General features: G+C 44.2%; 1 protein-coding gene across 3 annotated transcripts in view; it reads left to right on the top strand.

The window, feature by feature from the left end:
• The window catches only part of PDS5B (PDS5 cohesin associated factor B), a 149,835-nt gene that overhangs the window by 117,563 nt on the left and 8,167 nt on the right, over positions 1–24,105 (top strand). For all 3 annotated transcript variants that reach the window (XM_088460234.1, XM_088460236.1, XM_088460233.1), the window contains exons 24-29: positions 5,021–5,144; positions 6,027–6,231; positions 9,872–9,986; positions 11,033–11,165; positions 11,258–11,377; positions 12,010–12,072. In XM_088460234.1, coding sequence (XP_088316360.1) covers positions 5,021–5,144; positions 6,027–6,231; positions 9,872–9,986; positions 11,033–11,165; positions 11,258–11,377; positions 12,010–12,072 — 760 coding nt within the window. The remainder of the gene's footprint in view (positions 1–5,020; positions 5,145–6,026; positions 6,232–9,871; positions 9,987–11,032; positions 11,166–11,257; positions 11,378–12,009; positions 12,073–24,105) is intronic.

Genomic DNA, 24,105 nt, shown 5'->3' with positions numbered 1-24,105 from the left:
CTTTGAAAGTTTAGACAGGAGGGGGGGCACAGTCCTGTTGATAGCTCCGGCTTGACCCAGATGTCATTGGTATTCCGATCTTCAAAGGCTCTACATAGACATTCCTCTTCAACTTTCTCTGCGAGTAGACCTGTTGTCTCAGGGTTTATGTCTATATCCGGACCTGGCCCATCTGTCTTTAACGGCGTGGCTCTTGAAACATCCCTCCTAACAGCTAAGGGTTTCTCCAACTCTGTGGTACAGACCATGCTCAGAGCACTAAACCGGCCTCAGCCAGGATTTACCACAGAATATGGCATACATATTTCCAATGGTGTGCTCCAAGAAACTATGACCCTCAAGTCTTGCTTTTCTTCAGGCTGGACTAGACCTCCGCCTAGCACCTCTCAAAGTGTAGGTCTCTGCTTTTGTCTATCTGGTTTCAGCGCAGAATTGCTCCTATATCGGATTTTCACACCTTCATTCAAGGTGTTCTATGTATACAACCTCCCTTTGTCCCTCCTTTGGCTCCATGGGATTTGTCAGTGGTGCTCAAAGCACTTCAGGAACCTCCATTCGAACCCCTGGAATCAGTGGATGTCAAATGGCTCACTGCGAAGACTTTCTTGTGGCTATAGCATCTGCCCATAGGGTAATGGATTTAGGGGAGCTTTAATGTCGCTCCCCCTTTCTTACTATTTCATCAGAACAGGGTTGTTCTTCGAAGCCCAGGCTTCCTTCTCAAGGTGGTTTCTCGCTTCGACCTGAATGAGGAAATTGTTCCGGCATGTAATTCACCAGACCTCTCGGCAGGTGAGGCCTCTTTTGGATGTGGTCCGTGCTCTGAAGATCTATGTGGACAGTACTACTTCCATCTGGAAATCGTACTACCTCTTTGTGGTATGGATTTCATAAGAAGGGATGGCCAGCTAACAAACACGGATTCGCATGACTATCTCATTGGCTTACACGCAGACTGGCCTTCCTGTGCCGGCTTCAGTATCTGCTCATTCTACTCGCTTGGTGGGTCCCTCGTGGGCAGCCCGGTGTGGCGCCTCAGCTGAACAGCTATGCAAGGCGGCCACCTGGTCTTCTGTCCACACCTTTCTTAGGTTTTATGCCTTTGATACATTTGCCTCTCAGGATGCTTCCTTCTGGCGTAGGGTTCTCCTATCAACTCAGGAGCGTTCCTACCCTTGAGCAACTGCTTTGGGACATCCCCAATGTCTCCCAGTGAAGCCTGATGAACCCTGAAGAAGAAAGTGTTATGGTAAAACGTACCTTTTTTTTTTTTTTACTTTTTTACTGCACCCGCCCTGACGCACCTGGCTTCTATGGGCTTCTCCTCTTGGTCACTTGTTTCCTTCTCTGCGTGAGAGTGATTCCTCAGTGTACCAGTCTTCCTTCTCTCCTGACCTGCTCCTGCCTTGGGCTGTGGGTGGGGTATAGGGGGAAGGACCGGAGCATCCAGGGATTTGTTTCCGGTCCTCCAGGTCCCACCTACACCCCAATGTCTCACTGTGGACCCTAAAGAAGAAAGAGTTAATGAAGGTACGTTTTACCATAACTCTCCTTATTACACATAATCTAAAAATAAGTAAAATTATAACTTTATCTTCGAAGTGACTGAAGGAATAAACAAATTTTCACTATTAATACTAGTCTCACTATCGGTGCATGCCTCCTGTGCATCATAGCATGGGATCCTCAGCTGAGAGCTTTGTTTGGACAGCCATGTGGTCCTTTTTTTTTTTTTTTTTTTTTTTTTTTGTTATCAAGTTTCATTGTTTTTGCATCAAAAGATTCTAGTTTTGGATGGAAGGTGATGTGTTCTCTATAGGATGAAAGGATTTTTGTTTTGTAGGTTAAATTCTTTTCACTGATTCCATTGGGAAATTGCTTAACATTCGCTTTCTAGTTCTCCTGTAAAGGTTTATTGCAGAAAAAAGGGGGGAAGCTGATGCACACTCTTAAGTACTAAGAATAATAAATATCAAAAATATATAATAAACTGTCAATTAACATGATGTTATATAGAGGTTCTTAGTACATGTTTGGCAAAAAATGTTTGCCCACCTACCACATCACGGTGACCTCATCAGGTGGGTCCCTAACATCCCTAATACTGACACACAGTATACATTTATCTAGGACTTACCTGTAATAGTGCCCATTACATGTGTGTACTGCAATGCAAGGACCAATACGAATTAAAATTACCTGGTGCATGTAGGAGGCGTGCTAGCCCAGGAGAAGGGGTCTCACACCTTCAAGTGTACCTTAAATACACATAGGAATAAAATATTTATAAAGTTAAATATTTTTGGTATATGTTTTCTTTGTTCCTCACATGTTCTGTGGGGGGCTTGATTAGAAAAATAGAGTTCCTTTCAGTCTGTGGCTATAGAAAGATGAGTTTCAAACTGCGATTTTTATTTTTAAATTCAATAGTTTTTATTGATATTTTTTTAAACCTACATAAACAAAAAGAAAATAAAGGGGGGAAAAAAAAAAAATATATATATATATACACATATATACACACACACACACACACACACAACGGATTTGAAGCTGGCTATCCACTATACAATTTTCTGTCAGATATCTGTCCAATCTGGCTGGTTGGAATGAAAACCTGGTAATGTATGGGAGCAAATGACAGTCGATCATATGGTTTTAAACACTGAAAAAAGGACAAAAAAATTGTTCAAATTGGTTTAATTTGTGTTTTAACCAATTTGTCTGAACAACCATTGTTGGCTATTTTCCAGTGTTTGTGAGCAAATGGTCAATTGTCATTTGCTCCCATACATTACCAGTTTTTCATTCCAACCAGCCAGATTGGACAGATATCTGACAGAAAAGTGTATAGTGGATGGACAGCTTTAGACAGATATGAAAACCAAACAGATCAGATGTTGAGCATGAACATAGTATAAAACAGGAGATTACAATATGGTATGTGTGTGTGTGTGTATATATAAGTATTTCTTGAAGTACGTAGTTACAGCAGAAAGGACTCGAAGGCGCCATTCGAGCACATGAATACGGAGATAAAAGAAATACAACATACACCCTTAAATGACATACATATCTCACCACAGGCGGCTCGGGTATAGAAATTACATACCAGAATAGTAAAGAGATCATTATAATAAAGTATACACACCAGTCCAAATAGTAATCCCTACTAAACTAAACAATTACACCCAAAGCAAAACCTCCCTCATAACCCCCCACCCTGTATAGCCTAACCCCAACTCGGGTATACCTGGATTCCGTAAACCTCCCCCCCCTAACTACGTTGCCTAACACGAATTACCCCCACCCCTGATATGAGGAATACATTTCGGATATGTCACTGGGGCAAAAAAAAAGAAATTGACATGAACTGGACGCAGCAGGCCTCTCCCATAAAATAGTAAGTTGCACACTGGTAGTCTGCTATAATGGGCTGAAAACAAACATAATAGACTTGGGCAAAGGAACCTTTATAGTAAAATGAGGGGCATCTATACTCGTATACCTACAGGAAATATCCATCACAAAAACAGTAAACTAACACAATAGACCCCCAAATTAAACAGATAAGTGTACACAACAGCTAGAAAGTCAGCTATCGCATATACAGGATATAGCAATAATAAAATAAAACATGTATACATAATAAATCAACATTAAAATGAAATTAGGAACTATAGAAAAAATAATCCAATTATAGTTTAATCAGTCAAGGTGGATCATCTTCAAGAGCCGCAAATAAAGCCACGCCAGGACATCCCGGAAAAAATCAACAAAATAGAAGCTACCCACCAAGATCATCCAGGAGCAAATAGGTGAAATCAAAACTAAGAGCTGGGGATCACGGAACTGACTTTGTACTTGGAATAATTGGAAAGAGGATTTTTGGAACACTACATAAACAACCGGAGAGGCTGTTATCTTTCCACAACGCAATACCAACTGGACCATTTGAGGCAGGCTATAAACAGCATCAGGATTCTTTAATCTGGAATTTTTACGCTAACTAGTTTCAGGAAAAGTCCCGGACAAAGGGGTTGTATAGGTGTACGGCAGGCCCAAGCAATAACAGACTGAATAGGAAATGAACCATTTGCAAAGGCAGGTATCAGCCAGGATTTGCAGGATCTGCGCAGATGGAGTCCCCTGTGCTACTTCAGGTAAAGCAGCTGTATTGACAGTAGCACGTCATATATCTTGACAAACAGAGCATTTCAGAATGTAGCTTGGTCACTTTAAATGTAATCCTCCGTTCTGAGTCAAGGATAGCCTGGAGAAGCCTCTCCATGGTGACCACAGAAATTTGTGCAGGACCCGCCAGCGATCCCCAGTACATTTATTGAAAAAGGGTAATCATCCCCCAAACTATCCAGGAGACTGTCCTGCAGGCAAAAATCCACAACTCTGGAGCCAGGGGTCGCAGCAAGCAGACTGACTGACTGAAATCCAAGTTGGAGGCTGGCGGGAATCGCAGGTCTGCAGAGGTCTCCAAAAGACAACAATATGGCATGGACAGTGTCTTTCACTGTCCAGAAGACCAGTCTGGAACTGGCTGAAGCAAACGCGGTGTACAGGAGCCACTGGAGACTCTGGTGCAAAATTCAAGATGGCGCCCGCGACCAGGAGAGACTGCAAAGAGAAAATCTTCAGCGCCAACAGCACAATAGACTGAGAACACAGCCGAGCTGCAGGTCTCCCAGAGCCTGCAAAGGTAAGTATGCAGTAGGTAGCTAGTGCCAGGAACCAGGCAGGGTAGTAAGGATAGGTATACATGATACTGAGGCCTAGGAGCTATGGAAATAACCTCCTACATCCTGCCTTTCCAGGCCACACCCCCTGAATCCTTCAAACTGTGATTTTAGTTTGAGTACTAAACTTTGCTGAGGCTCTATATCCCCAAGGGCTACTCTCCCACCAATGGATTCTGTAAAATGATTTACTGTAAATATATTCCAGTTAATGCTAGTGTGTCTAACAAATGACTGTATTAATATATTCTCATTTATGTTCTGTTCAGTAAACCAGACATGTCACGTCTTCGGCTGGCTGCTGGCACTGCTGTAGTGAAGTTGGCGCAGGAGCCGTGTTACCATGAAATCATTACCTTAGAGCAGTACCAGCTATGTTCATTAGTAGTCAATGTAAGTACTATACAGCACTGTATTCATGCACTTTCCTAGGCTTCGCACTGTGTATGTATCCAATGTGTTACATTTTGTATGAAATAGTCGGTCAAACACATTGTACAACATTATTTAAATACATATTTTATTTGAGAAGTTTTTTCTTTTGTTTGGATATAATTCTATTGGGATTGTTTTTTATACTGATAATGGATCATTGACTCTTCTCTCTCTGTGAGTTAGAATATTATGCACGGTAATAGCTATGTTCTACGTTTGTTTTTATTTGCATTGTGCAGAATTTCAAAGTGACAAAAGATATTGCTAGAGCCTTCTGCACAGTCAATGCTGCGATTTAGTTATGTGCTAGAATTATTTCAGACTGAAGACTGACATTTAATTGTAGCTACTTCACCATTCATTGTACATTAATGCAGACGTTCTGTCTGTCAGCACTTGATAATGATTATGGTTGGATAGCTATAAAGGGTTTGGTATATTTTGCCGTTATTCATTATGTGAACATGTAGACATTGACCGCTTAAATTTTCAGCATGTCAACACTGAAGAAATATTGACACGATCAGAATGTCGACAACTTTTTTGCTGGTCTAGTAGTGACTTGCCTGTTTCAGCTGTGTCTTCCGGATCCGGCTGTCAGCTGATGAGTACCTCCAGCTAATCCTTCAGTGCTTCCGTTGTTGAGTATCCCTAAACCCTAACCCTCCCCCTAGTGCCTAACCCTAACCTTCCCTCTCTCAGGTCTGTGCAGAATGGTGGCATTGTCATTCTGCAGATGTGAACATGTTTAATGTTGGCATTTCAACCGTGTGGATATCATAACTGTCTGCATCTCCTAGGAACAGTAATAAAGGGTTTTTTATTCTCTGTTTGCAATAGGATGAGTGTTACCAGGTCAGACAGTTGTTTGCACAAAAACTTCACAAAGGCCTAGCTCGATTACGGCTTCCGCTGGAATACATGGCTATCTGTGCCCTCTGTGCAAAAGACCCTGTGAAGGAGAGGAGGGCACATGCCAGGCAGTGTCTGGTGAAAAATATCAATGTTAGAAGAGAGTACCTGAAGCAACACGCAGCAGTAAGTGGTAAGTAGGAATCAGAGTTCAGATGTTTGGTTTGCATGATGATCACAATGCTTCTGTCAAACCCTTCCTGCAGCTTGGTGTTATGTATATTACAAGTGTTTCTATAAACTGTGTTTTACAGAGGAGCTGCTACTGTCATAGTGGTTAATAGTCCATCCGTGTACATTATTTTTTTAGAATATCGACCTCATAGAGCATTTAATAATCTGATTTGTTACATTTGCATGTGTACAAGGGCTAAATAAAAAACCGCAAACTAGGAGATGGCGAAGGAGTACAGCGTTTGTAGGGAGAAAGTATAATAACAAGTAAAGACTCTACAAGTCAGGACAATGACTCTGATTTGTTAAAATAAGAAATTATCAGGAAAATCTGTATTTAAGGCCTGGTTAGCTCTCAACGGTTTAATCCTTTCCACTAATATAGATAAGTGAGCTATGTTACATTTGGGTGTAAAATGTGCACTGACCCACAGCATCCAATCAGCAACAGTTAGATTTCTAATATGGTCAAGTGCACATGTTGCAGCAAAATGCAGTGTTTGTACAGTACAAGTGCTGCAGCCTGTCATACAGTGTGGGATGGATTAGAAAGTGTGTTGATGGCTCAGAGTTGGTCAGCCTTTTTAACTGAAGCTGCGATATGTAAAAATTGTACATATACCTTCTATTTATAGGACATGTTTTAAACTAATTGGACAGTATAGCTAGTTTACGGATAATGCGAGTAGCCAATAGCTTTTGTTGCTATGGTGCCATTTCCACTCCCTACTACAGTGACTGCAAAGTGATGACTCTCTACTTTCCATATGAAAGCAGTGGGGGAGGTGACTAGAAATGTACATATGTCATGGTCCTGCGGGCTGACCCTCCAGATACACCAATCTGAGAATTGCCGCCCGTGACTTTTACAGGTTACCTCAGCACGTGTGGTTATCTAAACCTGGTAACTACCACCAGCAAAGGGGAACTTTAGTCTTAAAAAACAAAGTAAGCCTTTGCCCTTACCAGCCCATACGATTATGCACACTTAGTAAAAATAGGTAACATGAGCCATATATGAGGCCTTGGGTCATAAAAAACACAGATCCAGAGCTAGAATTAATGTTTAATTCAAGAATATCTTCAAAGCTTATATACAAAAAGTTACAAAGAATATAATAATGATAAAGAATCACACCATTACTTACACTTTCCAGAAAAGCTAATAAAATAATAAAAGGAGAACGAACCATTTGGATCGCGTTGGATTAAATGGTTCAGAGATGAGGCTGTCCCAGTGATGAATTAGGGATCAGCTGTATCCTTAGATAGCCTCATGCAGAATGAACAATGGGTCAGGGTGGACTCACATTTTATGCCTGCCTTTTCCATACACCCCCCTCACCCCCTCTCTGGAGCTGATTTTAACCCTTTTCAGCTCAGAGTGGGTTGTTTAGCTGGATGAAGATCAGGGTTTCCTGGCCACATGAACAGGGGTTTCTTTAATTACACATTCAGCCCTATGTGAAGTTTGGGAAATAGTCTTGGGTCAATAAATGTGTCCAGTGACACGGTGAGGAAATTCACATATCTGGAGGCTGTGTCTCTCTGTATAAACAACCATTCTTTGAACACTGACAGAACACAGGGCTTTTAATGACTGTTTTAGCAAGGGCCTGGCCAGCTGTCATATAATTCCATAGACATATCTCTTTTATGCCATATACAGTGGGAGACATATTTATGGCTGATTCAGGAAGACAGACCTTCTTACACATTTTTAGCCCAGCTTCAAAGGGGACTAGTCCAAAAGGGTTTTGTCACCTAGCCACATGCCAGACCTCTGATTATAGTACACAGACCCTCAAAAAAGATTCTTACGTACAATTGTGCTAGAGGGGAAAAAAAATCCATGTCATTACCAATACAATATCATATGCAGTTATTCCCATTCTGAAGGGAAATTAGCTTTTTCGCTACAAGATCCGATAAATGTAAATTAGTTTTATTTAATCACTGTTTCTCCTTCATCCACTGGGGACTAGATGGTGGTTTGTGGAGCCTGGCATTTTAAATCCTAAGATATATGGGTTCCTCCCCCTCTGTACCCCTCTATCCCTCTATACCCCACCTAACGTTAGTTTTTTGCCTCTAGGGGAGCTGCCACCCCGTCACAGGGTCATGACTGTGCTTCCCCTATGCTGATGGTGTATTTGACTGTTTTGGAATGGTTACCTGGGGTATGGAGATTCACATTTTATTTAGTTGTATCCCCCTATGGAGGTGAGGTGTGAGGTGTTGCTACTGGTTCCTGCCAGTGTTGGTCTTTAAGGGATCTTGGTTATCCATGTTGGGATTACTATGCTCTCTTTTAAGTGGGGTGTTCAAGGGTGAGTGTTAACTTGGACTGGATTCCTTGGATGCAGTGCGGAAAAAAAAAAAAAAAGACTCAACCGCTTTGCCTGCGACATAAGAGAAAAAAAACAATCTAGCAACAATAAAAAGATCACTATATAATACAGTGGAGAATAGTTACTAGCCTAGTTTTTTAGGAAACTGTCAGATGTGTCCACATACATCTAGCCTCATTGCGCGCTAAATAGCCCATCCAGTTGCGCCATGCCGTGGCGTGACTTGGTAGTGCCTAGCGTCTTTTTGTGCAATTTTTTTACCTTCAAATGTGTTATTTGCATAGTGAGTAGTTGTCACAAGCAGCTTCTGTTGATTAAAATGATATGCAGCATGCCTATGTTCTGTGTGCAACTGCGGGTGTATCTGCATGCGAAACACTACGTTGGTGTCAGCGGCTGTAAGGCTGTGCCGTAGTGTTTGGCATGCAGATACACAGATATCCTTAAACCCTGGACTGTAATGGTGGAATTTGGGAACCTCTGGCTTATATTGAGCTAATATTGGTTATTCTAGTGGTATTCCACAAACTGTATAAAAGGACATACTAGCTATATTGCAGAATATACCAGGTTATCATAAATAGTAGTGTGTGAGTAATGTGTGCAATTGGTATCTGTTGTTAAGGATAAGGGGTTCCCTGCAGGACCAGTTTATTCATAATGACGTTATCTCAGTCTGTAGCTGTAACACATTCCCTTGTTTTTGGTGAGGCTGCTTCCTCTTACCTCATACTCCCCTGTCTGTAGAGAGCAGAATGCCTTCTACTGACTGGATAAGTGTGGGATACTGTTTGGTTGTATTTTATTAAATACATGTTAGTGGGTATTTTTTCATTTTTTTACAGGTAGGCTATTTAACATTAGAGAGTGAAGTGATTGTCCTATGATACCCCCATAGTGTTCATTCTAGCACCCTGCAAATGTCACAAGCCATGCAGTTCCTCTTTCCTGTCGCTGTCTGCTCTGGTGCTTCTAGCACACTCTGGTCTGTATCTCAGACGTTTGTTGCATCAGCTGAGAGTGCTAAAAGCACCAGAGCAGAGAGCGAACCCCCAGGCAGGAAAGAGGAACTGCACGGGTTGTGGCAGGTGCAGGGTGCTAGAATGAACACTACCCACATATTGGATGCTTTATTTAACCTATTTTAATCTGTATTTTTTTATATATTGAGACTGAGATGACATGCAGCCTTGTTTTGTCTCTGATGTTATGACGATTTTACTAGTCTATCTCCATTGTCTTATCCAGAAAAGTTGCTCTCTCTCCTCCCGGAGTATGTTGTTCCATATACCATTCATCTGCTCGCACATGATCCAGACTATGTGAAGATTCAGGATATAGAGCAACTAAAGGATATAAAAGAGTAAGGCTTTTCTTCCTGCTGTGTACAGCTATTACTACTCATACGCCACCCAGACCATCTATTGTCCTTGTCATTAGCTGTAGCACATGCCACGGTTTCCGGTATACAGTATATGTGCAAATAACATCTAGTTACAATACAATTGAGATCTTTAAACATGTACAGGAGAAACTTCTTAAAATGTAGTACAGGTTGAGTCTCCCATATCCAAAATGCTTGGGAATATTCCGTATTTTGGAATATTTGCATACTATAATGACACATCTTGGGAGAGGGACCCAAATCTAAGCACAGAATGCATTTGTTTCATATACACCTTATACACACAGCCTGCAGGTAAATTTAACATAATATTTTCAGTAAATTTGTGGCTTAAATAATGTTTGTGTACTTTGAATCATCAAAAACCAAAGGTTTCACTATCTCAGTCATGCTAAAAAAAAGTTCAGTATTTGGGAATATCTGGTTATGGGAGTCTCAACTTGTAGATATAAACGTTAACCACTTTTTAGCAACTACCTACAGTTTTCGCCTCTAGCTGGCTTTTTAATTTATGTTATTAAATGTTCAGTAGTCTGACTCCTCTGCAGTTGTCGTTTGCAATTCGATCTCCTGAATATAATCCTTCACTTCTCACATCTTGGTAGTTTATCACATGAGCTAAAATTATCCTACTATTCCTCTGTTTCCCAGTAGCTTTATTACATAGCAATGAAAGGTAAGAAAGGCTAGAGTGTACTGTTATACACCAGCTGCTACCACTGCACGGTCTGCATCCCTTCTCTCTGATCGGTCTTACACATCATTTCATTGCGTTTTCAGGTTCTATCTTGCTATTGGCTTGACAGCAGATAACTTCAAACTAGTGTGTGATTGTTAACTGCTGTAACATCACTTGCCGGTCCTTAAAATCTTCATTTAATTAAAATAAAGCAAGGAATAGTGTATATTGGGGTATGTTTTTATCTTTATGTTCCCTGCAAAAATACTTATTTTGTATAATAAATTCATCAGACAAACTTAACTTCCGTGGTATCTTCCCACAGGTGTCTGTGGTTTATCCTGGAGATTTTAATGTCAAAAAATGAAAATAACAGCCATGCGTTTATCAGAAAAATGGTGGAAAACATTAAGCAGACAAAAGATGCTCAAGCTCCAGATGACCCCAAAATGAATGAGGTACACGTTGTGCTCAGTCTCCAGTCATGTTTTTTTTTTTTGGTGGCTATAAAATGTGAAAACTTTGATCTGCTGGTTTTGTTCTTTTGCAGAAATTGTACACAGTTTGCGATGTGGCAATGAATATAATTATTTCAAAGAGTACAACCTATAGTTTAGAGTCTCCGAAAGACCCAGTATTACCAGCACGTTACTTCACACAGCCAGACAAGGTATGTTGTGTAAAATGCTTGGTCGTTTTTATCCCATCACAGCTATTTTGTGGGTTGAAGCGATTTTCAGCATATCTGATCTACAAAGACCTTTTGTAGGATCTCCAAAGACCATTATTTTTATTTATTTTTCCCACCAAAGTCTGTAACTCACTGTTACCTATTTCCCCTTAATTTATAGACTCTTGATGAAGTCAAACAATTAAACAGGTTCTTTATTGCCTTTTTTGGACCTTGAAGGCAAGATGTGACCTGAGTAAACTTCATGACCAGGTTCCAAGGTTATTGAAACACTAAACTATGCATGTACCTGAGATAATGACAAGTGTCTCGTGCCTCAGTGATATCACTAGTATCAAATGACTTCACTATAATTTTTCCCACAAAATGGCTGCCCCCCGCTGCTTGTAGATGACTGGTACCCCTAAAATGGCTTCGTTTTTGTCTGTAGCAATCTGCTATTCTTACCATTGAGTACATATACTTTAATTTTGCAGCTTCTTCATGTAACACTGCCAGAGAAGGCTTTATTTTGAATTGGCAAGATTAGACCTTGTGTCCCTTTGTTTTAAGATTGCCGTTGTTATACTGCATATTGGAATCTTATGACGTGTGCATCCTTTTTTTCACAGAATTTTAGCAACATCAAAAATTATCTTCCTGCTGATATGAAATCTTTTTTCACTCCAGGAAAGGTGAGATGTGTGAAAAATAATACCATGGTTTTCTTAGTTACCTAAAAATGTAATTACTTGGGAGAAGGGTTAATTAATATTGAAGAAGCCAACATTTTAAACACTGATGAATTTGGATACACAAACCTCTAATAGTATTGTTCTCTAACAGTATAAATGTAAGCTAGGGGTTGAATACAACAATTTCATATAGTATAAGTTGTTTTTTTTTCACTCAAAGCCGTAAGTGTCAGGTATAAAGTTGATCAAATACTGTTACACCAAGATATTCTCTTTCATCTTCATTGGTGCTGTAAGTAAATTTGGTATGTTTGTCTCCTCTGCCGTCTATATCCCCATATTGCAAATCACTAAATTTCCACCGACCCATAGTTTCTCCTTCATCCACTAGGGGACACTGGAGTTCAAGACAGTGGGGTATAGACGGTGGTAGAGCAGAGCCTGGCACTTTAAATAATTCTGAAGTGTGACTGGCTCCTCCCCCTCTATGCCCCATCAGCCCCAGTTTTTAGAATGTGCCCGAGAGAGCCGGTCACATAGGGCTGAGCTCCAGCCCACACTTAGTATTTTTTCTTTTATTTCAACTTTATTTAAATTTCTAGCTTTCACAAAGCATTGAGGACAGGCTGACAGAGTACTGCGTCTGTCAGCCTGCTACATGGAGGCATCAGGAGACCCGCCTCCACTAAAAAGAGTGTGTGTCGGAGTCCCAGGCACCCTGGCAGTAGCTCAGGGAGGACACGCCACAGCTTAATATAGAGGCTGTGTCCGTGCTTCCGAATGCCTAGCCGCAGCCCTGATGCCAGCAGTGGTAAGTATAGCTCTGTTCCCCTTATGGGGAACGGAGTTTAATCTGCGGCCCCTCTGCCCCCTCCCAGGCTCAGGTGGTATATACTGTAGTATAACCCCTCCTGGAATCCTGTTATAACGCCGCTAGCGTTGTTACAAGGGGCGGAGGTACCGCGCATAGAGCGCGGATACATGTACAGGGAGACTGTTCAGACAGTCTGTAATGTTGCTGCCTAGCAGCATGCCTGATCCCTGCACGATGAGCGCTGTCTTACTTTATAGAGCCTGACAGCGCTCTGTTTGCTGCTCTCACGAGAGCCGAATCCTCCCTCTGCTATATCCCCACGGGGAGGGAGCCTGCCGCGACCCGCTACTCCCATAAGGGAGTCTACATTGCGCAGCAGCGCGGCTGTTCCCTGCCGCGCTGGTGCTTGAAGAAGCACTGGGCTTCTGCAGGGGGAGGAGCACAGCCGCCGGAGAGCGATGCTGTTATTCACAGCGCCCTCGGCTGCTGGTTGCGGCGCCGGAGATTGCACCGGCGCTGGCTACAATTGGCCGCATGGCGGGGCTTAGGGAGCTGCTCAGCGCGGCTGTTCCCTGCCGCGCTGGTGCTTGTAGAAGCGCTGGCTTCTGCACACAGCCGCCGGAGAGCAAGGCTGTTATTCACAGCGCTCTCGGCTGCTGGTTGCGGCGCCGGTGCTTGTATGAAGATGCACCGGCGCTGGCTATTACGTTCCCGCTCCCCCACTCGCATTATGCCTGCTATACCAGCCATTGTTTGCACCCCGCCAGCTTATTGATAAGGGGCGGAGTCTAGTCCATGCTGGCGTGCACAGATGCCGCCATTACCTCCAGCGAGTATTCTAAAACAGCATATGCACCTGCCTTAAAAGGAGCCGGGGCTTATTGTCAGCATCTCCTGCATCCTCACTCTGGAGTTCTGTGGGGGGTGCAACCCTTAACAGGGTTGTGGGTTTTATTCCCAGTACGTCCCTAACTGTTTGGAGTTTGTATGTTCTCCCTGTGCTTGCATATGGCCTCTTCCGTTTTTTTCTTTACTTAAACCTACAGCACCTGGTCTTATTAGGTTTAACGGCACAACTGTGGAGTTTGTAATTTAACCTGCAGTCTTTATATAGATTCTGGCTCTGCCTCATCTCTGTTATATTGCACGTCGGTAGTTCCCCTACGGAACTGGGTAGTGTACTGGTTTAATATTATATTTAAAAAAAAAAAAAAAAATGAAGCACAGGGAGGAACATGTCACAGGTTAATATAGAGGTTGTGTCCACGCCACTTTGCCCACCACATATCTATCAGCGCCTACGGCCACACGCCCGATCTCGTCTGATCTTGGACGCTAAGCAGCGCCAGGCCTGGGTAGTACTTGGATGGGAGACCGCCTGGGTATACCAGGTGCGGCAGGCTTATTACATTGAACATCTGGGGCAAATATGCTTGATGTGTAACAGAATAATGCAGTGTGTTTCTTCCATCTATAGCTGCCAGAGATCACTCTGCCTAAATGTGTATAGTATGCATAGTCGGGCCGCTGTTCTGGCTGCTGCCAGAAATTACGGTTATTGCATATCTTTAACTCAAGGTTACAAAAAGGGTGCGTCCCATCCTCAGGCTTATGCCTCACATTGGCTCGCCTTAACAATGAGCCGTACTCTTCTCATGCATAAGAAGGGCACATATGTGGCTGCACATATGTTAAATCTCAACAGCCTTCGGTGCTTACCTTAGAAGGTATGCATCTGTGCATCTATATGGATTTATATCTTATTTATTCCCTTCGGCAGCACACACAACACGAAGTAGTAACATATGGCCGTTGTGGTGGTTGGCATTGCTGTCTCGCATCACTGAGGTCAACTTTTGATTTCCATCATCTGGAGCCAGAAGGGCACACCTGATAAGGCGAGTACACCGGTAACGGAAGGGTCCCAGGATGGCAATCAGTCTGGGATAGTACGTTGCTAACATTTCCTGCCCCAACGCCGTAGCAGAATGACAGCCACGCACGGCACATGAGCAGTCTCCCTGCGTGGAGGTAAGCCACATGTATGTATATACTTGTATTTTAAACTAAACCCGGCGTTAAGACCTGGGGCTCAGTTCCTTCCATGGCTCTAACTATTGCCCATGTTATATTTTTCAAATTATATCGTCACCTACTAATCTTGTATGTAGGTACGCGTAGGCATGTGGGGATTTGTGTGTGTGATATATATATATATGTGTGTATGTGTGTATGTGTGTGTATGTATATATATATATATATATATATATATATGTTTTGCTTCTTATCCTTACCATTAAAGCAGGGGTAGGATATGTTCTTCTCAGTTTTATGTCTGATACCTAGCATATTTAAAGAGGATGCTGCGACGAGAGGCTGGACTCTCCTGATCCGGTAGTTTGTTCTATAACTCCGCTTAACACCATCTCTCCCTAGGGATTGGGTGGTGTGTGTGTATATGTATATAATTATGGATATGTGTAGGTATGCCTATACTTCCACAATCATTAAGGTACATATTATTCCACGTCTGGAAAGCTGCCAGGGTTTACCAGAAGCTGTCTGTTATACATATTATATGGTGGCTCTATAGACTAGAGTCATGTTCTGCAGCTTACATAGGATAGTCACAGGCTCCTACGGCATCGCTTCTAGTATGGACTCTATACATGTCCTGGGGCCTTCCTGTATGTCCACACATGTATATGTACTTACACCCGCCTCGGGTTATAGTCCTGTTTCCATCAGTCTATATCTACGGCGTCCACTTCGGGGGACCTATTAATTACAACTACACTCTAGGGCGCACTTAGTAACCAACTTGTAAGACACTAGGAATGCAGTGTGTGTATATATAGATATAGCATGGTGATCTCCTATTGCGGGATATATATATGTGTGTATATGTATGTAGCGTGCTGATCTCCTGGTGCAGGAGTTTGACAACTGACTTACTATGTCGGTACTAACTCTTCCTTTCAAAGAGTTTGCCTTTTCATGCAGCTATGTTTATGTGTGTGTATGTGTATATATACTGATATATTCCCGTTCCTTGTATGAATTTTCCTAAAAATTGGAGAAATCTGTTTTTGGCCCTGTCTGGCGTTATCACTACATATATATATCTCTTCTTACTTGGGATAATTAACGCATTCTATGTCTATGTACAGGTACCTTTCCCAGTATCGATTCTGGTACTTTATATTATTGTCTTGTCGCATATCTCAATAAAATGGGTATCTGATGGTCCCTTGGGTACATTTCCTATCAGTACATAGAGAATCCAGGATCTATTCCATCCTCATGGCTTATTAGTTAATTTACATGAGGCCTAGGGCCACCCGCCGATATAGGCAGTGTCTGGCCTGAGTTGTATCAGATTGTGGGCGTAATACACACTTCACCATTATAAGTGTTAATGTAAGGATACACTAGCAGACCGTTTTTGGGGTATGTGTAATCTCTATATGGATACATATCCCTAATGGAACAGGCTCAGGTATAGCGTCCTGTTGTACGGCCTTCTTGTCTCCACTAACAATTTGCTAGTTTCTACAGTATTTTCTTCTGCAGCATCTCCAGACTGAAGTCCGTGCTGTAGAGCATTGATCTTTGCCCACTGAGGCTACTCTCTGTACCTGTCGTGGTGGGTTGCTGTGAGATGAATAAGGTCAGTGACATTCTACATAGCGTCCAGAGGGTTTCTAGTCGCTCACAGGTAAGCGGGCTTACCCCACTAATGCCTCGGAAGATGCTTCCTTTTCATGCATCCTGACATAGCTGTTATTCTATCTTACGCACCCTAGCTGCTGTCCTAGCAGCCTTCAGTTCTTTTAAATCAGTTGGCTGTACACTTTAGAGCTTTCCTGGTATGTAGGTGCATAGTTGTAACATTGAGATTTGTGACCCTATTCTACTGGAATCTGTTGGGTTTATGGACTGAAGCGCATCTATGGGCTAATGCACATTTTTACTATAAAGTGTGACAGTCTCTATGTTCCATACAGGGGGCCTGGTTTGTTTCCTGTTCAGTATCTGTTGATAAATTCAGCACACTGACAGGTACCTGAATGGTACCTTCATAGTTGTCCTAGTGCTTTAGCCTTGCGGATGGGATACTTCCCTATATTGGTAACTCTCCCTGGGTGGAGGTGGCATCCGTGCTCTTTTTCTGCTAAGGGTATCCTGGGTGTTTTCATACTATGTTCAGGCCAGTAGTTGGTACTGATTACACTCTACCATCATGTAGGAAGTTGTCTGCTGTTTGACAGGAGGGGTGGTACTGCCGTCTGACCCACTGGAAGGAAGTGTAGTCTCAATCCTCTCGTATCCGCCTCATGCCCAGTGGGATCGCCACTCGTTGACAACTTCTATGGTCTAAACCTTACACTGGTTACCAACCCTTTAGTAGTTGGACCTCGAGAATGGTTCAGGGCGACTGTTAGGTCGTGACTCTTGCCTCCTTGTTTGCTTGGTTAGGAGTCTGTGGACGGGTTCAGCTCCGTCTCTGTATATTGGTATCATTATACTTTTATCTATATGATTGATGTCCCGCAGTGCTGGGATTCTGCTGTCTGAGACTGTTGCAGCTTCCTGTAGTTGTCGCTGGTACGGTTTTCTCGAGTTTTGTTCTCATGTTACTGCCATTCTATGGATTCTAGTTGGGGTTTTTCTGCTCCCAGCGGTCTTGCTTGGTCTGTTTTTGGCTGAGCTTACGGTGTTCTGATGCTTCTCATCTGCGGCTACTCTCTAGCCGTATTCCATTGAATTTACGCTGTAAGTTGTGGAATGTCTGTGACTGTTCAGCAAGGAGCTCTGATTGTCTCCTGGCTCTACGACATGCCTCCAGTCTTGGGCTGTCTCTGTTTCGGTTGGCCGAAAGGTCGGCAAGTTCTCCGCGCTTCCCACCCGGGAGGTTGGCTTTGGGACGTCCCCACTGTCTTGAACTCCAGTGTCCCCTAGTGAATGAAGGAGAAAACAGGATTTTGGTACTTACCGATAAATCCCTTTCTCCGATTCCACAGGGGACACTGGACGCCCGCCCAGCGCTGCGTTCCTGCCGTTTTGTTGGGTCCTTATCTAGTTGTGTGACTGCATGTGTTCCCTGCAGTGGGTTCCTCTGTTCTCCTTCAGTCGGTATTGTTCCGTTCTGTGGTCTTCTCCTTACCGTCTCCTCTCGGGCTCAGTTCTTAAAACTGGGGCTGATGGGGCATAGAGGGGGAGGAGCCAGTCACACTTCAGAATTATTTAAAGTGCCAGGCTCTGCTCTACCACCGTCTATACCCCACTGTCTTGAACTCCAGTGTCCCCTGTGGAATCGGAGAAAGGGATTTATCGGTAAGTACCAAAATCCTGTTTTTTGCCGCAGTGCTTGCAAAATATTCAGGGTAGTGTATTTTTAAAATTATCACTTTTTGTAGATGTTATGGGGGGAATTCAATTAGCCACTGTAATTTTAACACAGACTGCTTAATTCCCCGGGTCTATCCAATTAGACTCGAAGTCAGCCGGTAGGCTGCACTTATCAGGGTTTTTTACGGGTCTGATCACACCCGGAAATAAATCCCTGTTAAACTAGCCTGATAACGGGTGAAACCACCTTGTTAGCGCATAGTTCCGTGAACATATCACGGATTCACTTGTTCACGCCTCTATTTGTGACCAAGGGCAACTCCGTTTCGTTGGTGTCCGGAAGTTGCTGAATCACCATTTTTAACAGTGGGGCTGCTCCAAGCAGCCCAAGCTTATTTTTTATTTAACTTTATTTCTAGTGTTTTGACTACTGAGCAGGAGCAAAAGACTGTCCCTTGGACGTCTGCACTGCTGCTCAATCACCCCTCTAAGGCGCCATGACACCAAGCCCCGGCTAGGTACTCCCAGTGGGGACTCTGAGGGGGACTTGCTAGCAGGCTCCCCGGACCCCAGACTGCCCGGAATCCAGGGGACAGGTAAGGCGGATCCCCTCTTGCGGGGACCCGTGTCTTTACACAGTCTAGCCTGCCAGTCTCAGGAGACGAACCGGAGGCGCTGATGTGGACACTGGTGCGCCCATGACTCCACTAGACCACCGGGGCTTTAATATACTGGTACAGGGCATATTTAGAGGCCAGAGGACCTGGTGGTTAACGTCAGCACGGGGAGAAGGTGTTCCCCCTGCATCCCCTACCCCGGCTCAGGTCGCCATTCCACTGCGGTCTAGCTGCTCCTCCCTCACCCTCTGCCCCCTCAGAGACGCGTGGCAGCCATGTTCTGCTTCACAGGTCTCCGGGAACTCTGGTCCCAGTCTCCCTGTATACTTCTCCCAAGGGCCAGGTTATGCAGCGCTATATCCTACCAGCCACTGCGGGCTGTGTAGTTGATTGTAGTGCCAATTGCAGATATATAGTGGGGTTTTTTTCTGTGTTTGTATGTGACTTGTGCTGGCGCTGATCTCTACTTTCTATACTGTCTGGCCTTTACCTACTAAACGTGCTGTGTTATCTTCCCAGTCCACCCAGTTATCTGATTCTGATATATCGTCTGGGAGGCAGAAGACTCAGACCTCTCTCTCTCTTATTCCATCTCAGGAGACGAGGAGCCACCCTCTAAATTAAATATACCTGCTCTTGTGAGAGCTGTAAAATCTATTTTACAAATAGAAGAGGAAGAACACGCTCCTAAGAAAAAGCCACCACTTTGGTAAAACTACCTTTTGTCATTTAAAGAGTTCACTCACTCTGACCAGCTATCTGATCACGTGAGTGAAGCATGGAATATCCCGTTAAAAAGTTTCAAATTCCAAAACGTTTGTTTCTTTTACCCTCTTCCGGCTGCTGATTTGCACTAAATGGGAAGTTCCCCCAGCAGTGGATTCTCATGTAACACGTCTGGTTAAAAATGCCACTATACCCATTCGTACTGTAACCTCCTTGAATGAGACTACAGATAGACGTGTAGAAGCTTGTCACAAATCCATATACTCTTACAGGAGCTATTACTCCTCCTGCTAGGGCTACGGCCTGGGTGGCAAAAGCCATTGAGAGTTGGGATGAGGCCCTAGAAGAGACATTTCCCCCTTATGCTTTGAAGGAACAACTATCCTACATATCTCACTTTAGAGATGCAGCCTCCTACTTGGAAGAATTATCTATGGATTATGGATACATCTCTCCTGGCCTCCAGGATATCTGCCACTTCGGTAGTGGCTGCCGTATTGTTTGGCTACCATTCATGGAAAGCAGATTAAATCACAAAAGGGCTCTGGAGTGTCTTCCTTATTCTGGAGATATCCTATTTGGTCCAGATTTAGATACAATCGTGACAACTTTGGCAACTTCCAAGACGGCGTTCCTGCCCTCTGCATTTAATACAAAGCATCGGACGTCATCCTTTCAGTCCTTTCGCCCTCAAGGAAAAGCTAAGGATCAGTCCTTTCCACAGCAGCAGGCATCAGCCAAGGCCTCCAAGCCTAGGGCCAAACAAGCCTGGGCTACTAGACGTCCTGCCAAATTTGAGGACAAGCCTACAGCCTGACTGGGCGGGCCGCTCCCTGGGGGCTCCCAGGGTGTTAGGCTGACTTCTTCAATTCGCCCAGTTTTGGCGTCAGACCACATCAGAAGCCTGGGTAAAAGAAGTGGTCTCCCACGGATATGCCCTATCCTTCCTAATGCACCCACCTCCAGCAGTTCTTTTGCACAGGACCTCCACCGGACCCAAGCAAGGTCCTTCTGCTCCAAAAAGCCATTCAGTCCTTACTGAATTCAGCAGTAATAATTCCGGTTCTCCCCTCATAACGAGGCACGGGCTGCTATTCTACTCTCTTCCTGGTTTAGAAGCCCAACGGATCTCATCAGCCAAACCTCTCTGAACAAGTTTATCAGGGTGCCCAGGTTTCATATGGAAGCCCTCCACTCTATTATCCTAGCTATGGAGCCTGGGGATTTTTTGGTGTCTCTGGACATTCAGGACGCTTACCTACGTGTACCTATAGCGCCTTCTCATCAACAATATCTCCGGTTAGCTATCCTGCAGTAGCATTACCAATTTCAGGCTCTACCGTTTGGCCTCTGTGACCCCTTGGGTCTTTACCAAAATCATCTGCAGGCAATAATTGCCTTCCTACAAACGAACGGATGGCTGATCAACTGGAGCCCTCTTGGACTCTCGGGTTCAGAGAAACTTCCTAACGGCAGACAAGATTTCAGTAATCTAACACAGACTATGCAGACTTCTCCACAATCGCTGAGTGTCAATTCGCTGTGCAATGCAGGCCTTAGGAACAACAGACAAGATCTCATTAATACAACACCGAGTGCGCAGACTGCTCCGCAGTAGCCGAGTGTCAATTCACGCTGCAATGCAAACATTGGGATCAATGGTGTCCACCTTCGAAATGGTGGAGTTAACTCAGTTTCACTCCAGACACCTGATCCTCTCCAGGTGGAATGGACTACCCCATCTACTTCGATCCCAGGCGATGGGCCTCTCTCCGGAGGTTCGCCTGTCCCTAGCCTGGTGGCTACAAACATTCCATTTAGACAAGGGTCGCCCCTTTTGGATCCCGGGCTGGGCTCTCCTCACCACGGACGCAAGCCTCCGAGGATGGGACGCAGTGACCGGCCAGCACTCCTTCCAGGGCCGCTGGACCCCAGTCGAGGCAGGGTTACCAATAAATGTCTTGGAACTTAGAGCCATCTACAGAGCTTTCACTCTGGCTCAAGATATTCTTCAGGGCAGGTCAGTCCAACAACACCACGGCAGTGGCCTACCTCAATCACCAAGGAGGCACTCTAAGTTGGGCAGCAATGGCACAAATGTCCCACATTCTCAAAGGGACCGAACGCTATCTCTGCGGTATTCATCCCGGGAATTCTCAATTGGGAAGCAGATTTTCTCAACCGTCACGACGTGCATGCAGGAGAGTGGTCTCCACATCTAGAAGTCTTTCAGCTCCTGGTGGACAAATGGGGTCTGTCGGATGTGGATCTCACGCCCTCAAGACACAACAACAAACTTCCAGTATATGGAACCAGGACATGAGACCCCGACGCAGCCTTGGTGGACGCTTTGTCAGTGAAATGGACCTTTCATTTGGCTTATCTCTTTCCCCAAATATCCCTGCTTCCTCAAGTTCTTAAGTTCAAGCAGGAAGGGGGCACAGTCCTGTTGATGGCTCTGGCTTGGCCCAGACGCCATTGGTACTCCGATCTGCAGAGTCTCTCTATAGAAGTTCCTCTTCAACTTCCTATATGAGTAGACCTGTTGTCTCAGGGTCCACGTCTACATCCGGACCTAGCCCGCCTGTCTCTAACACTTGGCTCTTGAGACATCCCTCCTAACAGTTAAGGGTTTTTCCAGATTTGCGGTACAGACCATGCTCAGAACCCGTAAACCGGCTTCAGCCAGGATTTATCACAGAATATGGCATACACATTTCCAATGGTGTGCTCCGAGATTCTATGACCCTCAAGTTTTTAACCTGTTTAAAATTCTTGCCTTTCTTCAGGCTGTATTGGATCTATGCCTCCGCCTAGCATTTCTGAAAGTTCAGGTCTCTGCTTTGTCCATCTGGTTCCATTGCAGACTTGCTCCTATACCGGATGTTCACACCTTCCTGCAAGGTGTTCTACGTATACAACCTCCCTTTGTCCCGCCTGTGACTCCATGGTATTTGGCAGTGGTGCTCCAAGCACTTAAGGAACCTCCATTCGAACCCCTAGAATCAGTGTATGTCAAGTGGCTCCCTGCGAAAACTCTATTTCTTCTGACTATTGCATCTGCCCGTAGGGTATTGGATTTAGGGGAGCTTTCATGTCGCTCCCCCCTTTTAATCTTTCATCGGGACAGGGCTGTTCTTAGAACACGGCGGGCTTCGTTTCCAAGTTGGTTTCTCGTTTCCACCAAAATTAGGAAATTGTGGTTCTGGCCTTTCAATCACCAGACCTCTTGGCAGGTGAGGCCTCTTTGGATGTGGTCCGTGCTCTGAAGATCTACGTGGACCGTACTACCTCCATCAGGAAATCAGGCTCCCTTTCCATCCTATATGGATTCTACAAGAAGGGATGGCCAGCTAACAGTCATGCGAAGCCATCTGGCCAGCCTATCTCACAGGCTTACACGCAGTCTGACTTTCCTGTGCCAGCTACAGTAATCCGCTCTTTCTATTCACTCTGTGGGTCCTTCGTGGGCAGCCCGGTGTGGTGCCTCAGCTGAACAGCTATGCAGGGCGGCCACCTGGTCTTCTGTCCACACCTTTCTTCAGATTTATGCCTTTGATACATTTGCCTCTCAGGATGCTTAGGGTTCTCCTATCAGCTCAGGGGCGTTCCTTACCTTGAACAACTGCTTTGGGACATCCCCAATGTCTCCCTGTGGAGCCCTATGGACCCTGAAGATGAAAAGGAGAGTTATGGTAAAATTTACCTTAACTTTCTTCGAAGTCCATAGGGTCCACAGGGCACCCGTCCTGATGCACCAGGCTTCTATGGGTTTCTTATCCTCGTCACTTGTTTCCTTCTCTGTGTGAGAGTGATTCCTCAGTGTACCAGTCTTCCTTCTCGCCTGTCCTGCTCCTGCCTTGGGCTTGTTCACAAAACTGAAGTGCCCTCAGGCTGTGGGCGGGGTATAGGGGGAAGGACCGGAGCATCCAGGTATTGAAAAGCTTTGCTGTTATCAAGTCCTCCAGGTCCTGTATACACCCCATGGTCTCCCTGTGAACTCTATGGACTTTGAAGAAAAAGAGTTAACAAAGGTAAGTTTTACCATAATTCGCCTTTTTCAACCTCCTCGTAAATTAACGGGGCTAAATGAATTCTGCCCTAACCCTGATGGGAAGTTTCAGACTAAACTCATATTAAAGACTATTCCTTTCTTAGAGCCATTTATCCATATCCCTTTATCTATTACACCTAAGGCAACATCCACAAATGATGAACAATTTCGGGTACATAAGCATATGAAGGAATCCTCTATTCACACAAAGAGGACTTGCAAAATAAAGTTTGCAACAGAGTTATTATTGCAAATACTGTTTCCTTCAATTAGCTGCCGCTTGGATAGAGTATTTTGATGGCTCTTATAGACACAACGGTCTTTGTAGTCAAATATATTTAATATAAGACTGACACCGGCAAATCTTTACATAGTAATTCCTTAATTAAAAGGATGCTGGTGCAATGTTCGATAGTGAAGCCACTTGTATGCTGTTAATAGTGGTTAGATAATTGAAAAGGTTCACAATT

The sequence above is a fragment of the Taudactylus pleione genome, unplaced genomic scaffold, assembly GCF_031769625.1.
Source record: "Taudactylus pleione unplaced genomic scaffold, aTauple2 ptg000043l, whole genome shotgun sequence".
Lineage (NCBI taxonomy): Eukaryota > Metazoa > Chordata > Amphibia > Anura > Myobatrachidae > Taudactylus > Taudactylus pleione.
This window is presented reverse-complemented; position numbering and strand designations above follow the sequence as displayed.